This window comes from Sinocyclocheilus rhinocerous, unplaced genomic scaffold, assembly GCF_001515625.1.
Source record: "Sinocyclocheilus rhinocerous isolate Xijiao unplaced genomic scaffold, SAMN03320098_v1.1 scaffold819, whole genome shotgun sequence".
In the NCBI taxonomy this organism is placed as follows: Eukaryota; Metazoa; Chordata; class Actinopteri; order Cypriniformes; family Cyprinidae; genus Sinocyclocheilus; species Sinocyclocheilus rhinocerous.
In genome coordinates this window covers 665,184-679,591 of record NW_015665814.1, presented here as the reverse complement: position 1 = coordinate 679,591, position 14,408 = coordinate 665,184, and the positions used below count along the sequence as shown (strand labels likewise).

Genomic DNA, 14,408 nt, shown 5'->3' with positions numbered 1-14,408 from the left:
TGAGTGAGGGGTAGGTTTAGGGGTAGGGTTGGTGTAGGGCAATAGAATATACGGTCTGTACAGTAGAAAAACCATTACGCCTATGGGATGTCCCCACTTTTCACAAAAACAAACCTGCGTGTGTGTGTGAGTGTATGTGTGTGTGTGTGTGTGTGTGTGTGTGTGAGAGTGTGTGTGTATTCCTAACAAATACTCTTTATACTTTTTTGCACTTTTAACACAAATTGTGCTCTTAGTACAAAGAAAAGTGATGGACAGAAACATGAAATTGGCTGATAATCCAAAGTAAAACAATCATATAAATATCAAATGAATGTTGTATTTTAAAAGCTGCATGTATCAAACACTGTGAATTTGTGGATTAATCTGCAGTAAATGACTGAAAAACATCTTTTGTTCAGGTGTGCTGTGGATTTTGTGCTTTTCTTAAAGCTGTATGTCTTTACACAGGTGGGAGGTGTGTCTACATTACAGACAGTTTACCAGATCAGTCAAATCTGCTAATCTGACACCAGATTACTGTGGTAGAATCAGCCTCTTAATCCAGTGAGTAGTCTGTTAATCACACACAGACACGGCTGCGTGTCCCATGCACAAACACAGATGCATATCTATATTCACATTCATGCACATGTTCACATATTAAACACACACACACACACACAATGCTCTTGCACACTGCAAAGCTAGAAAATTGCTGAAGTACACTATTTTTGTAGAAAACCTTATATATTCTTCACCAAAATGAATCAGAGTTGAATGAATCACTAAAAAGTGTAACTCTTTGGTGCATTAAAAGCAATGGTCTGTTTGAGCACATGTCAACTTCTGATTTGACTATCGTCATTAGTTTAAGGCAGGACTATCAGTTTCTCTGCTCGGTTACAAATGAGGGGAGAAGTACTGATGAAACCTGCTCAATTAGAGTTATTAGTGGTGCTTGTGTCACTATTATCAAGTCACATACTTGTTCATACTTTGCGTCATACTTCGGTCGGTGATGCTTCAAATTGTGTGGATTATTGAGGAGATGTGCTAATATTGCATTGTGTAGTTATTCATTAATGATGGAACAGTATTCTAAAGTGTTACCGAACAGTTCTTAAAAGAATCATTGTTTCTTAGTGTGAAGAACAGTGATGCATGGGCTGGGAAGCATGCGCATGATTAATCCCTATTCAGTATTTTGTGGGGACGCTGCAGTGACTGGGAGTGCTGGGATGAAATAGTTAATCTGTAGCTTGTAACAGTGTTAGAGTGGATTAGGACATGTATCTGCAGGATCAGATGGGGACACAGCAGTGGGGTGCTGGAGGGTCTGCTTGCTCACTTTGGAATTTGCATTAAAATCCATGTATACACATATAGTTTTGATATAAGAATGAATTTCAGAATGAAAACCTTCCATTCTGACTGGCCAAATTTGCTTGGCTTTCTCTCCTTTGCCTATACCTTAATTTTTCTCATTCTACATGACCTCATTTGAGGTTATGTTTGGGGTAAAATCAGGGCATTTGCAGCTTTTGGTTACTGGATATAAAGTAATCCCAATTCTATTTTATGTATGTATGTATGTATGCAAATTTTACAAGAGTACTGCAGTGGGGATTTGTGATTCCTTTCTAAAGGTATTATTCAAGGATATATCAGTCACTTTAAGAAAATATATATTTTAAAAATTAGATATCAGATCTAAAGATGTTTGCACTGAACTTAATAGAAGAGTTTTTAGCAATCCCTTTCACTGTATGTGCTGTCATGTATAAACAATTTTATAAACCGTTGGATATGTCATTTTATTGTATAATGTCCGTTTTAAAAGTAGTTTACAAGAACAAGATCCACTAAGAAATTCTCACATGTAACTGTAAGCTTGTGTGTGTGTGTGTGTGTGTGTGTGTCAGAGAGATTACATATCTCACTGTATTACTCCCAGTGTCTAAATCAGATTTACTCAGGCATTATTACCACATTGATTCCTCAACGAGACATTATTAGGACTTCAGATTAACAACTTCAGCCCCCCAGGATCACTAAAAGTGCTAGTTTGCCAATTTTTGCCCACCACTAACCTTCTGCGATTACACTGTGCTGAACACACCAAGCCACAAAAACAAAAGCCTTGTCATGCACAAGATATTATTACTTCTAAATTATTTTGAATGTCAGGATGCCTATTGGAATCGCTTTCCAGTCCAACTAATTCTCAATCTTACCAAGGGCCAAATGAGAATCATCTATAAATATATATAAAGAGAATTCTACATTTTCTTTTTTGCTACAAATTTCAGAATTTGTACTTCTATTGGAATAAAGTCTTGCTATATGACAGTTTTAAAGGGGTCATATGATGCGATTTCAATTTTTCCTTTCTAGCACACCTCGCTTTTCAGAACAATGAGCTTTGTAAAAATTGACGCGTTTCAGAAAGGCGGTAGATAGAGGAGAAACAATAATGTACAGTATGTGGAAAATAATGTGTTTTTTTAACCTTAAACCGCATAAACACATTTCATTACACCAAATACACAAAATAATGTTCTTTTTAGCAACATCATATGACCCCTTTAAAAATCCTGAATGATTTCCTTTTGGGTATTGTCCTAAACGTTCTAGTTATAGTAGATTATTTGGGATTGCTTAAATGAAGATATAATTGTACTGCTATTACAGTTCTTGCCTAATTTTACTGATCCTTTGTAGAATAGTTTAGGACTGTTATACTGAAAAGTCAGAGCTGATGTTTCAGTCAGTGCACTAGGTGGCAGCATGTAATGACTCTCTGATTGCTGTGAACCAAATGAGCTCATCAGTCTGTCTGTTTGCTCTATGAATAATGTAATAAAAACTGGTCATGTTAGACATATATATATATATATATATATATATATATATATACATACACACATGCAGGTGTGACGGGTCATGTGGTTACAAAAAACACCAGCAAATTCATGCATACATTTCCTGTATTATAAAAAAAAAAAAAGATTTCCTCTGAAGACGAGATGTAAAATTGTTTAACGTAACCCTTGGCAATATTGGAATTTAAATTTGGAATTATTTGAAGTTGTAATACTTGAAACCTAAAATATTTCTTTATTATTTAATCTTCATATTTGAATATTTTTATTAGATTTAGTTTATGATCTAACCATTTATGTGTGACCCTTTGCTTGCAACCGTATAAAAAAAGAAATAAATGAAATATTTGACATTTGATTTGTTTTGTAAATTTCAACATATAGATTGTCAGTTCCAAAATATGTAAACTTGTGTTATCTCAAACTGCCACAGTGTTCGGTTTTTAACACAAAATGCTTTGAATGGTGCTTTTCCCTGTAGATAAGATGTGTTGGTCTGTTACCATGAATATTTTGACCTGTATTTCATCAGGCCTGACAACATAAAATATTGTTTGAGTTGTGCATAACACTTGTGTTAAGGAGCAACTGTTCAGTGGGATAACTAGATTGATGGATTAAGATTATGGGATTGCATTTAGGTCTTTCCTCTATTAATCTGAAACTGTTTGCAACCCAGGATACATAATTAGCCAATAAAGGAAAAGTCGTTTATCACAAATGTTCTGTAATTTTTCATGAAAAATAATTTCTTACATTGCTTTTTTATGTTTTAATTATTTAATAAAGGTGTCACTATCAGCCTACAGTATATTGTAATATCAGGCCAGGCTTTGGAATCTTCTTGTCTAATGTGACATAAACTTCCAGAACATCAGTCAGTATGTTACTCATTACCTGCTAATGTAGTCCTACTATAATTGGTCACAGATTACCATATGTAACCCTGGACCGCAAAACCAGTCATAAGGGTCAATTTTTCGAAATCTGAAAGCTGAATAAATAAGCTTTCAATTTATGTATGGTTTGTTAGGATAGGACAATATTTGGCCGAGATACAACTATTTAGAAAATCTGGAATCTGAAAAAAAATCTAAATATTGAGAAAATCACCTTTAAAGCTGTACAAATGAAGACCTTAGCAATGCATATTACTAATCAAAAATTAAGTTTTGATATATTTACGGTAGGAAATTTACAAAATATCTTCATGGAACATGATCTTTACTTAATATTCTAATGATTTTTGGCATAGAAGAAAAATCTATAATTTTGACCCATACAATGTATTTTTGGCTACTGCTACAAATATACCCCAGCGATTTAAGACTGCTTTTGTGCTCCAGGGTCTCAAATAGTATCTGCACCATATAGCTGGAGAAGACTAATGGCTAATCACAATTTTTTTTTCTCTCTCTTTCTCTTTGCCAGTTTCAGATGATAAAACTGGAAGCCTTCAGTTCAAAGGAACAGGCATTTTAACAACTGAGTCTAATTTGGCACAGTATTGTTTCCATCTCTGTGTAAAAACTGAAGTCTGTTGTTGTTCGCCTTGAAAACTCAAAGTCAACAACTTCCATACTTCCTGTCGACACAGCAATGTCTTCGTCTCTGCCGCTGCCCTCTTTGCCTCCAAGCCCCCTGGCCATGGAGTATCTCAATGACTTCGACCTGCTAAAGTTTGAAGTGAAGCCTGACACCCCTCCACCTCCTCCAACCTGCCTATACCCCAATTCAGGCGTCCATCAAGAGACGACCGGTTCTCCGTATGCTCCTCGCCCTCCTCCTGACTCCAGCCTCAGCTCCAGTCCCTACACCTCCCTTCCTCCATCACCCGCGCTCAGTGACGGACACCCGCCGCCATCTGCATCCTCCTCTTCCTCCTCTCTCTCATTCCCGCTGTCCATCTCCACCGGGTACATGTCAGGCCAGAGCTCCGGCTCTCAAGGAAACCTGGACGGGAGCCCAGCCGCTGGGGGCCCCACGCCGTGTTCAAACCCCACCTCCTTGGAGGACCTGCTCTGGGTGGCTGCACTGCAGCAGCAGTTCGGTGGGGAGCCCGGAGGTGCCGCGTCTCTGCTGGGAGCTCTTAGAGGAGTGCCGGATCGAGGGGACCGGGATCGAGGAGGGTTTCTGGGATGTGAGGATGCAGTGGAGGCCCTGCTGAACTCTGCTGCAGCTGCTGTAACTTCTCAGGTATGATCTAAGATATTTGGACCATGTATTTGTTTGTCCCAAGTAGGGTTGCAAAAAGGTGGAAAATTTCCATAAAATTTTGGAAACATTCCAGAAATTTTGGAAACTTTCCAGGATTTTTTTTTTGAATATTCCAGGGATTTTTGGAAAGTTTCCGGAAATTTATCGGAAATGTTCCACCCCTTTGCAACCCTAGTCCCAAGTGAGTGAAGAAAATCAGGCCCTTTTATACACCGAGCGCAATGCGGCGCCAGGCGCGACGCAAGTGTTTCTTGCTGGTTTCTTGCTAGTGGCTGCGCCACGTTGTTTAAATAGCAAATGCAATTGTGCCTATTACTATTTGTTCGCCCATGGGCGTGCTGGTCTGAATACGAGGTGTATTCAGGCAAATTGATGGCGGGTTGCTATTTTGAGGCAATTGAAATAGACTGCACCATTGACCAACTAAAACCTGATCTAAAGTCAATGGCGCAGTATTATTATTTTTTTGTTATTTAAAGAGTGCGTTAGTAATATGCGCCTATAGGCGGGTCCACAAGGCGTGTACACTTTACTTATTACACACACAGAGACAGCACACAAACATGCCAAATATTAAAAATGAAAGGATTAAAGTTTAAAAGATTATTATTGTGTACATAAATATAAAAATGCCTACACGTCATAATCAATAGTCATTGCATGTATCAGAATTAGCCCACCTATTTGCAGTAGCAGATCCATTTCCTTGCTAGTGAAGCGCTCAGTTTTTCCGCTTGCAAATTTCGCCATGTAAATAGCTAATCAACCAAGGCGCTAGCGCAACTGGCTCTTAAAGGGAATGGGAGATGAGACTCTGATTGGTTTATTGCACATTATGCCCAAAACACATTCATGACTCATTAAGAGAATAGGGACAACCCTTTTAGACCATGCGCTGGGCGCGCCGATAATTTTTCCCGTCATTAAACTAGCAAAAGTGGATTCGGACACGCCCTAAGTGCACTTGCGTCGTGCGCTTTAGACCATGTGCTTAGATCATTAAAATAGGGCCCTGAAGCTCAATTTCAGACACAAATGTGTTGAAAAACACAATACATAAAGCAATGCGAGTATATGTTGCATTCTTAAGCCCAAAGTATACTTCATTTTTGTACGTGTATGCTAGCGTATGCGTACAGTCGGATGCGCAGACTTTCGAAGTATATTTCATTTGATAGCATGCATGAACGCAGGCAGTCGACACATCTTAGGAGGCAGATGATGTTTGGGAATGCAATCTTGTGAGACAGTTCTGGAAGGTAATTATACAAAATCATTTTGATGATGTACTTTCACTCGGGTTATTAAAACAACGTTTGCGATGAGATCAGTCCACTGGTTCGTCTAGTTATCCAATCACATGATCTGTTGAGGCAGTCACATGAGTTTTTTCTTGTGTATCAAGGAACTTATTTGGTAAATGTTTTTCCATCATAGTTTATGCGCATGATTTTTTATTTTATAGGCCAGGGGTTCTCAATCCTGGTTTAGGAGCCCCCCCCCCCAACACTTGTCTCATTTATCTGCACACCTATAACACATCTTGGAGTCTCTACTAATGAGCTAATGACCTGATTCAGGTGTTTTTGATTAGGGAAATACACAAAACTTGTATTTTTTAAAATCCGGGAACAGGGTTGAGGACCACCGGCCAAGGGAAACCACTGGTCACAATAACCACTGGCCAAATGTGTTTGTCCAAATGTGCCATTTTCATTGTAATCTCTTTCTAATGTGCTCTTTGTAATCTCTTCCGCAGTTCCCAGTTTTGTCCCAGAGTTCGAGCAGCAGTCACATGGGTGACTCCAGCAGTGACAGCGGTGTTGATGTTGTTCTTAACAAGCCGTCAGACATGTGTCACCGGCCTATACTGGTCGTTTCTTCCACCCCTCCATCTCTCAACACATCCACCAGTCCCTTCTCACAACCCCTCAGTCCACAGAGCCGCCTCCATCACCCACACTATCCAATGCAAGGCCATTATCATCATCATCATCATCATCTGCAAGTCACTCAGGTACTTGCAGTCACTAATTCATGCTCCTAAAATGGTTGTCAGCACAGTCACGTGCATGTACTCAACAGCGATCAGACTTCTTCGGCAGATTAAGTTCCCAAAATAATTTTCAGCTTTTCAGGAAACACTTCCAAAGGTGAGGAAAAAATGAGAAAACTCTTTTAAAAGTTAATTTGGCCTTTCTATATTTAGGGATTCACATTTTTCACATTTTGAACTATAAATGGTTGGTGATTTTGTTTTGAAGTGTGTTGAAAGCAATTTGATGGATGTGGCTTGTGAATGCCTGTCTCTAAATGTGGAGCAGCGCTATCAGATTATGGTAATATCTACTATTATTGTGATGTAATCCTGATCACTGTCACTTACACTCAGTCAGATTATGCTGTATGGAAATGTGCTGCCAAAATCACACACACACTACACTACACCTCTAGGCCAAACTATGTTACACGCATACACACAAAGCTCATACATTTTTGTTTTATTGTTATATTATCCAACGTGATGTCATGAGAAAACAGCCCAGTCATATAGTATAGTAGTTTGGTTGCAAATAGTGAGTGTAGTTTGTTTTGCCTCGTGGCTTTTGTGTCACTGCTAGAGTTGTGTTCAAACCAGTTGATATCAACAACATAAGCAAGTTCATTGATAGTTACTATAGAGTTGATTGATTGATTGATTTTCAGTGAAGTAGTTTTGGTTGCAGTTGAAACATTATTAGTAACAAATAATTCCAGTCTGCCACCAATTTGCCTAAACAGTTATGAATTGCGAGTTTGAGAGTGACTAATTTTTAAAAAGGAATTTGTTCTCCGTAATGTTTCAATTGCAACCAAAACTACTTCACTGAAAATGCATGCATGCATACATACATAAATCTTGTAGCAGAAAAATTTGAACTTGCTCAGCTGTATGACTATTGCAGTTTTTTTTATTATTATCATTACTGTTGTGGTTATTATCTTGTCATGGTTTTTACAGTTGTTGATATCAACTGGATTGAATACAATTCTATTAGCACCACAAAAGCAATAAGGCAAAACAAACTACACTAAATAAATAATCCTTCTATATGACTGTGCTGTTTTCATCTGACTGTTCAGTACATCAGACATTTCAACCGCTGTGTACTAATCATTTATCCGTTATTGTCCATGTGAGTGTTTGATAAAGCTTTGATTGTCATTATCACACTTTGTGTCCATTCCGTGACAAATCTCTCAGACTTACCTCTTATTGTCTCCTTCTCTTTCAGTGCGGGGTGGATGAGCATTTTTCCGATGAGCAGTTGGTAAGTCTGTCAGTGCGAGAGCTGAACAGACATTTGCGTGGGGTAAGCAAAGATGAGGTGGTCCGTTTGAAACAGAAAAGACGGACGCTGAAGAACCGCGGTTATGCCCAGTCCTGCCGTTACAAACGACTCCAGCACCGGCACGCGCTTGAGTCCGAGAAGCACATTCTCACACAGCAGGTACACTATCAAGCACTGAAACATGACAGAAATTAGACAAATACAACCACAAACAACAAAAGTCAATTATAACCAGTGTTGGGGAAAGGTGCTATTAAAAGTAATGCATTACAATATTGTGTTACTCACTAAAAAAGTAACTTTAAATGAAGTTCCAAACGTAGGTTCGGGAGGAGCCTGATCATTCAGTCCTGTCAATCATCATCACAAGCCTATATAAGCAGCTCTCATTGCGCCATCCCAGCTACAATTCCTCCGGCATCCCTCCACCTCCCCATCTCCTCCTCTATTGCTGTTTTTCTCCCTCTAGGTAGTACCGCAATGGGGGGTTGAACTCGGCGCTCAAGATGAGCCTCGGGTTCGAGCCTCCATTGAGGACTGCAAGCCAAGTTCGTTTACCATTAACCATAAGGACTGGATGGGCAGGCGAACTCATGAAAGTAACATACAGTAATGCATTATGTTACTTTTGTGTCACTTTTTCTCATCTAGCGGCTTGCTTGTTTAATTTTAAACGTTCTAAAAAGTTCTATTTTTGAAAAAATTTAAAAGCCCTTTCACTCAAATATGTACGGAGCCCGCACATGACATGCAAGAAAAAAAAAACCGTGGGCACGATTTATTAATTCGTTCCCTCGATTTACTAGATCCTGCACACGATTTAATAGGCTAATTCGTTCCGTCGTTTTAAGTAAATCGTGCACTCAATATAATAATTCGTGCCCTCGTTCTAAGTAAATCGTGCAGCGTCGCCGGTAGAGTCCTCCAATTATTAGTATGCGATGTAGATGCCTCTCACTTAAAATGATTCCAATAACTCATTCCCAACTCAAAATAAAACCCAATTAAAGTGTCTCTGTCCATAACATAACATGACATAACATATAGCAGCAACATGTTTATGAGAATGCGTACGCGAACAGGAAGTACAACTAATTATAATTTAGTGCGCACGATTTACCTAAAATTATTTACCTATTATATCGAGTGCACGATTTACTTAAAATGAGGGAACGAATTATTAAATCGTGCCCGCGATTTTTTTAATTTTTTTTCTTGCATTTCATGTGCAAGCTCCGTAATATAACAGTAGTAAAGAAAAGATTATCACTATTTCCATTAGAAAGTTAATAGCAATCAACATGATTTTAGTATTTATGATTTCTCTCTGTTTTGGTTCCTCTAGCTGGAGCAGCTGCAGTGTGAGCTGTCTCGCGTGATGAGAGAGCGAGACACATACAAAGCTCGTTACGAGAAGCTCATCAGTTCAAACGAGACTCAGCCTTCCCATCCCAACACCTCGCCTTCTCCTACTCCTCCGGATTACTTTTTGTGACAAAATAAACATTGTACAGAAGAGAATTGAAGGAGAGCTGATTATTGTGATGGGTGAAAGTAATTCGAAAGAGCTGTGACTACAACTCAACTTAAAATAAGCTATTAAACCAAAGCGGGTTGATTGTGAGGTGGACCTGGATTGTGACATAATGGCGTCATGCTACTGCTGATGGGATTGCGTTTTTGCCCATTGTGAGCTTGTGTAGCAGCAACATGATTTCATTAGCATTCATAGGTATTCATACACAAAAGGGTTCTAGCATATTTTGAGATTTGGATAGAATCTACAGAATCAAAGTAATGACAGCATTTAAAACATAAATTATTTTACGTATTTATAATGAATGAATTATAGGAATGAATAGGTGGATTTTATTGTTTTTATAATAAATAAGATTTATTAAGTATGTTGGCTATTTATTTATTTAACACATTCACAGTTTTTGAAATTATATTGGTTTCATTCTATTCTGTATGAATCAATAAATTAGTAACATTTTATATCTTTGATGATTCAGCCATAGAAAGCCTGCATATGACTTAAAGGGACAATTCACCTAAAAATGAAAATTCTGTCATCATTTACTCACCCTGATGTTTTTCTAAACCTGCATGAATTTCTCTCTTTGGCAGTATGGAAAAAAATACTATAGAAGTGAATGGCTATCATCAAATGTTTGGTTACCCACATTCTTCAAAATATCTTATTTTGTGTTCAGCAGAAGAAAGAAATTCACACGGGTTTAAAACAATGTCAGGGTGAGTAAATAATGACAGAATTTCCATTTTTGGTGAACTGTCCCTTTAAGTCTTCGGGGTTACTTTTATTAGGCCCATGCAGAGTTCATTTATGAATACATTTGACTTGAAAAAAAGGATTTTCCATCATTTACAAGTATGTAAAAATCAAACTGGTATTCTCACTTGTTAGAGGATTCCTCTAAGGATAAGACTGGTTTACTTGTGTAAAAACATTTACATTTTAATTGCTGTTAATATTGATATTGTACAGTTTTAGTGTCTAAACGTACAACCAGGGGCCTGTTCGGCTTCCTGGGGTGTTACGCATTTCGGGGGGAAGGGTCCATAGGTCCTCATATGGCTTGTTAACTGAGGGGTGTTACAGAGTATTTGTTAAATCTAGCTAACAAAATATATATTGTGTGTTTGATTGGTCCAGACGCTACAAAAGTTTGTGTGCACATTTTCTGCTAATACCTATGAATACGAATGAGATCACCCATGGTAGCACAAAAGGCTTGCTATCTCATTGTGTTGAGCTATTTGTGATGATGAGTTTAGTTCTTACGAGAGTTTCATTAGCACGTTTATTTGGCATTCACCAAAATGACTGTTAGAGATGTACATCTATGAAGAACTGCTGACTTTTTGAGCAAGAATGCAACACATGTAGAATGATTATATGTATAAGCCATCTGTGTGATATTTTCATAGTAGCTGCAACTCACTGAAAAGCAATGCAATCAACAACCAAACACAAACCAAGTGAAAAACATTACATAACTTTGAGTGACTGTGTCTTTGGAAGTTACATTTTATGATTAAGTTAAGGGTGTAATTTAACTGTGACATCAAATTCATTTAGCAGTTCACAGAGCTGGTCACTGTGGGTGTTAGTAGATGCCTATTTAGACGCAGACTTTTCTAGGAGGTTTACTTTGCTCGCCATAGGTTTATAAATTAAAATTTATCTGGCTATTTTCATTAATTCACAGTATTTATTCATTGTTTGTAATGTGATAATTGTGTTCATTTGATAGTGTGTATTAATTTCATTAATATTTTGTAGCAGGATAAAAAAGATTATAAGAAAGATTATATTCATTATGCTCTGTTTGTAGTGGTTTCTTATGAAATAAACATACTTTTACCATTAATGATTACGCCATGGATTGTGGACTGTACAACTGACTAATTCATCTGACGTGTCATAATGTATTTTATTTCATTTTACTTTATTTTATTTGACTGTTTTCCCTGAGGTTCACTTATAATGTTCATGAAGTTATTTGACCAAGACATGACCATTTTCAACCCTGTTGGGGCTTCTTCTCATTTAAAGGAATAGTTCACCCAAAAATAAAAATGTACTCACTCTCAGGCCATCAAAGATGTAAATGAGTTTGTTTCTTCATCTAAACAGATGGAGAAAAAATAAGCATTGCATCACTTGCTCACCAATGGATCCTCTTCAGTGAATGGGTGCCATCCAAACAGCTGATAAAAACATCACAATAATCCACACCAATCCAGTCCATCAGTTAACATCTGGTGAAGTGAAAAGCTGCATGTAACCAATCCATCATTAGAGCATTTGGAAAAGTCCATCTCCTGTTGTCCTCTCTCATCAGATAGGATAGGTCCAAGGTATCTTGGAGAGGTGAGGTGTCCAAGTCGCAACATCTAACTACTGGGGTGCCTCAGGGCTCAGTTCTTGGACCACTTCTCTTCTCCGTCTACATGGAATCACTAGGTTCTGTCATTTATAAACATGGCTTTTCATATCACTGCTATGCTCATGACACTCAACTCTACCTCTCATTCCATCCTGATGATCCGACGATAGCTGCTCGCATCTCAGCTTGTCTAACAGACATTTCTTGCTGGATGAAGGACCATCACCTTAAACTCAACCTTGCCAAAACAGAACTGATAGTTCAAGCTCTAGTTCTGTCCTATATTGCAACATCCTCTTGGCAGGTCTTCCAGACAGTTCTATCAACCCTCTGCAACTAACCCAGAATGCGGCAGCAAGAGTAGTCTTTAACAAGCTAAAAATAGGGCATGTCACACCTCTGTTCATCAGTTTGCACTGGCTACCGATAGCCGCTCACATAAAATTCAAGGCATGTTTGCCTACAAAACAACCACTAGCTCTGCACTCTTTACCTAAATTCACTACTTCAGACTTATGTGCCCTCTAGAAGCTTGCATTATGCAAGTGAACAGTGCATTGAAGTGCCATCCCAAAGAGGCACAACATCACTTTCACAGACTTTTACCTTAACTGTTGCCTGCTGGTGGAACGATATAAATACTGTTCAGTTTCTTGCACAGACCGATCGTTTTGTGTCTTTACACATCAATGTATCATCACGAGACGCAGGGTTTGATTTGGTTTTGTTTGTGCATGTTTTATGACTCTCAAAGCCGTGATTCCCATCCACTGACATTATATGACTGACAGACTGCAACGGTATGAGTTAAAAATCTCCGCTTGTGTTCAACTGAAGAAACAAAGTCACCTACATCTTGGATGCCCTGGGGGTAAGCAGATAAACATCAAATTTTCATTTTTGGGTGAACTATCCCTTTAAGGTAAGCTAAAGTGAACTTAATTTTAACAAGAGATAACTTGACAGGTCTCAAAAAGACTAACTCTGCTCAGCACTACCGTGTCTTCTGTGTTTTATTACTGCATGTGTCCAAAACCTCTTAAAGAGGTGCTCTTAACCTTCTTATTAAAGAGACAGTAATCAGATTAACTGGGGCCATAGCATTTATACGCTAAGAGATACAGTATAAGTCGAACTAAATTCATACAAATGCAACAAGCAGCATTCATATTTTCTTGTGTAAAACCTAGTTTTAGTTGGCCCCAGTTTTTGAAAGCTTTATTTCCTGTCCATCTCTTTCGTTTCAAATGTGTCTCTGCGATTGTTTCTTTTCCACTGCTCTCTCTTTGTGTCTCTCTGTGAATCTGACCCTGGATGAGAGTTGTTTAGGATGAGCTCACGTTTGTCCCTCCTCCCTCTTTCTCTCTTTCTGTCTCTCTCTCGGCAGAGCACAAAGCCACAGGGATTATGGGTATAATAGAGCACGGGCCGCTCTCTGCCGGGCCTCATTGTCTATGAGAGGGGCACTATTGTGGACAGGACATAGACACACTCACCCCACGGCTGTGCTATACACACATATCTAACCAACCACACACAAAACACACAAACACTATTTTTTTTCCAAAATTACGTATACAATAATAATAGATAGCAAAATCTATTATTAGTAAGCTTACAATAGCTTGTATGCTGTACTGAAAAAAAGGTACAAAGCTGTCACTGGGGCAGTAAACTTAGGTACAAAAGCTAAAAGGTACATTTTTGCACCAGATTTACCCCTAAATGGTATATATTAGGAACCTTAAAGGTGTCATATGACGTTGCTGAAAAGAACATTATTTTGTGTATTTGGTGTAATGCAATGTTTATGTGGTTTAAGGTTCAAAAAACACATTATTTTCCACATACTGTACATTATTGTTTCTCCTCTATGCCCCGCCTTTCTGAAACGCGTCGATTTTTAGAAAGCTCATCATTCTGAAAAGCGAGGTGTGCTCTGATTGGCCAGCTATCCAGTGCGTTGTGATTGGACGAATTCCTCAAGCGTGTGACGGAAATGTTACACCCCTTACCATACTGTGATGCCCTGTCAGACCGGAGCGATGATTCAAAAACATGAAAACCCATTATAAACGAGG

General features: G+C 38.4%; 1 protein-coding gene across 1 annotated transcript; it reads left to right on the top strand.

Moving 5' to 3' along the window:
* Positions 1-492: 492 nt before the first annotated feature.
* On the top strand, positions 493-10,268 carry LOC107731521 (transcription factor MafA-like). Its single transcript, XM_016542634.1, has 5 exons — positions 493-546; positions 4,296-5,060; positions 6,841-7,098; positions 8,357-8,572; positions 9,759-10,268. Exons 2-5 carry the CDS (start codon positions 4,464-4,466, stop codon positions 9,906-9,908), a joined length of 1,221 nt encoding a protein of 406 aa, XP_016398120.1. The 5' UTR covers positions 493-546; positions 4,296-4,463; the 3' UTR covers positions 9,909-10,268.
* Positions 10,269-14,408: the final 4,140 nt, after the last annotated feature.

Excerpts from the sequence above, each read along its gene's own strand:
- LOC107731521 (XM_016542634.1), top strand. The coding sequence starts at position 4,464 with ATGTCTTCGTCTCTGCCGCTGCCCTCTTTGCCTCCAAGCCCCCTGGCC. Across the intron at positions 5,061-6,840 it reads CAGCTGCTGTAACTTCTCAG|TTCCCAGTTTTGTCCCAGAG; the intron begins GTATGATCTAAG and ends TCTCTTCCGCAG. Across the intron at positions 7,099-8,356 it reads ATCATCTGCAAGTCACTCAG|TGCGGGGTGGATGAGCATTT; the intron begins GTACTTGCAGTC and ends CTTCTCTTTCAG.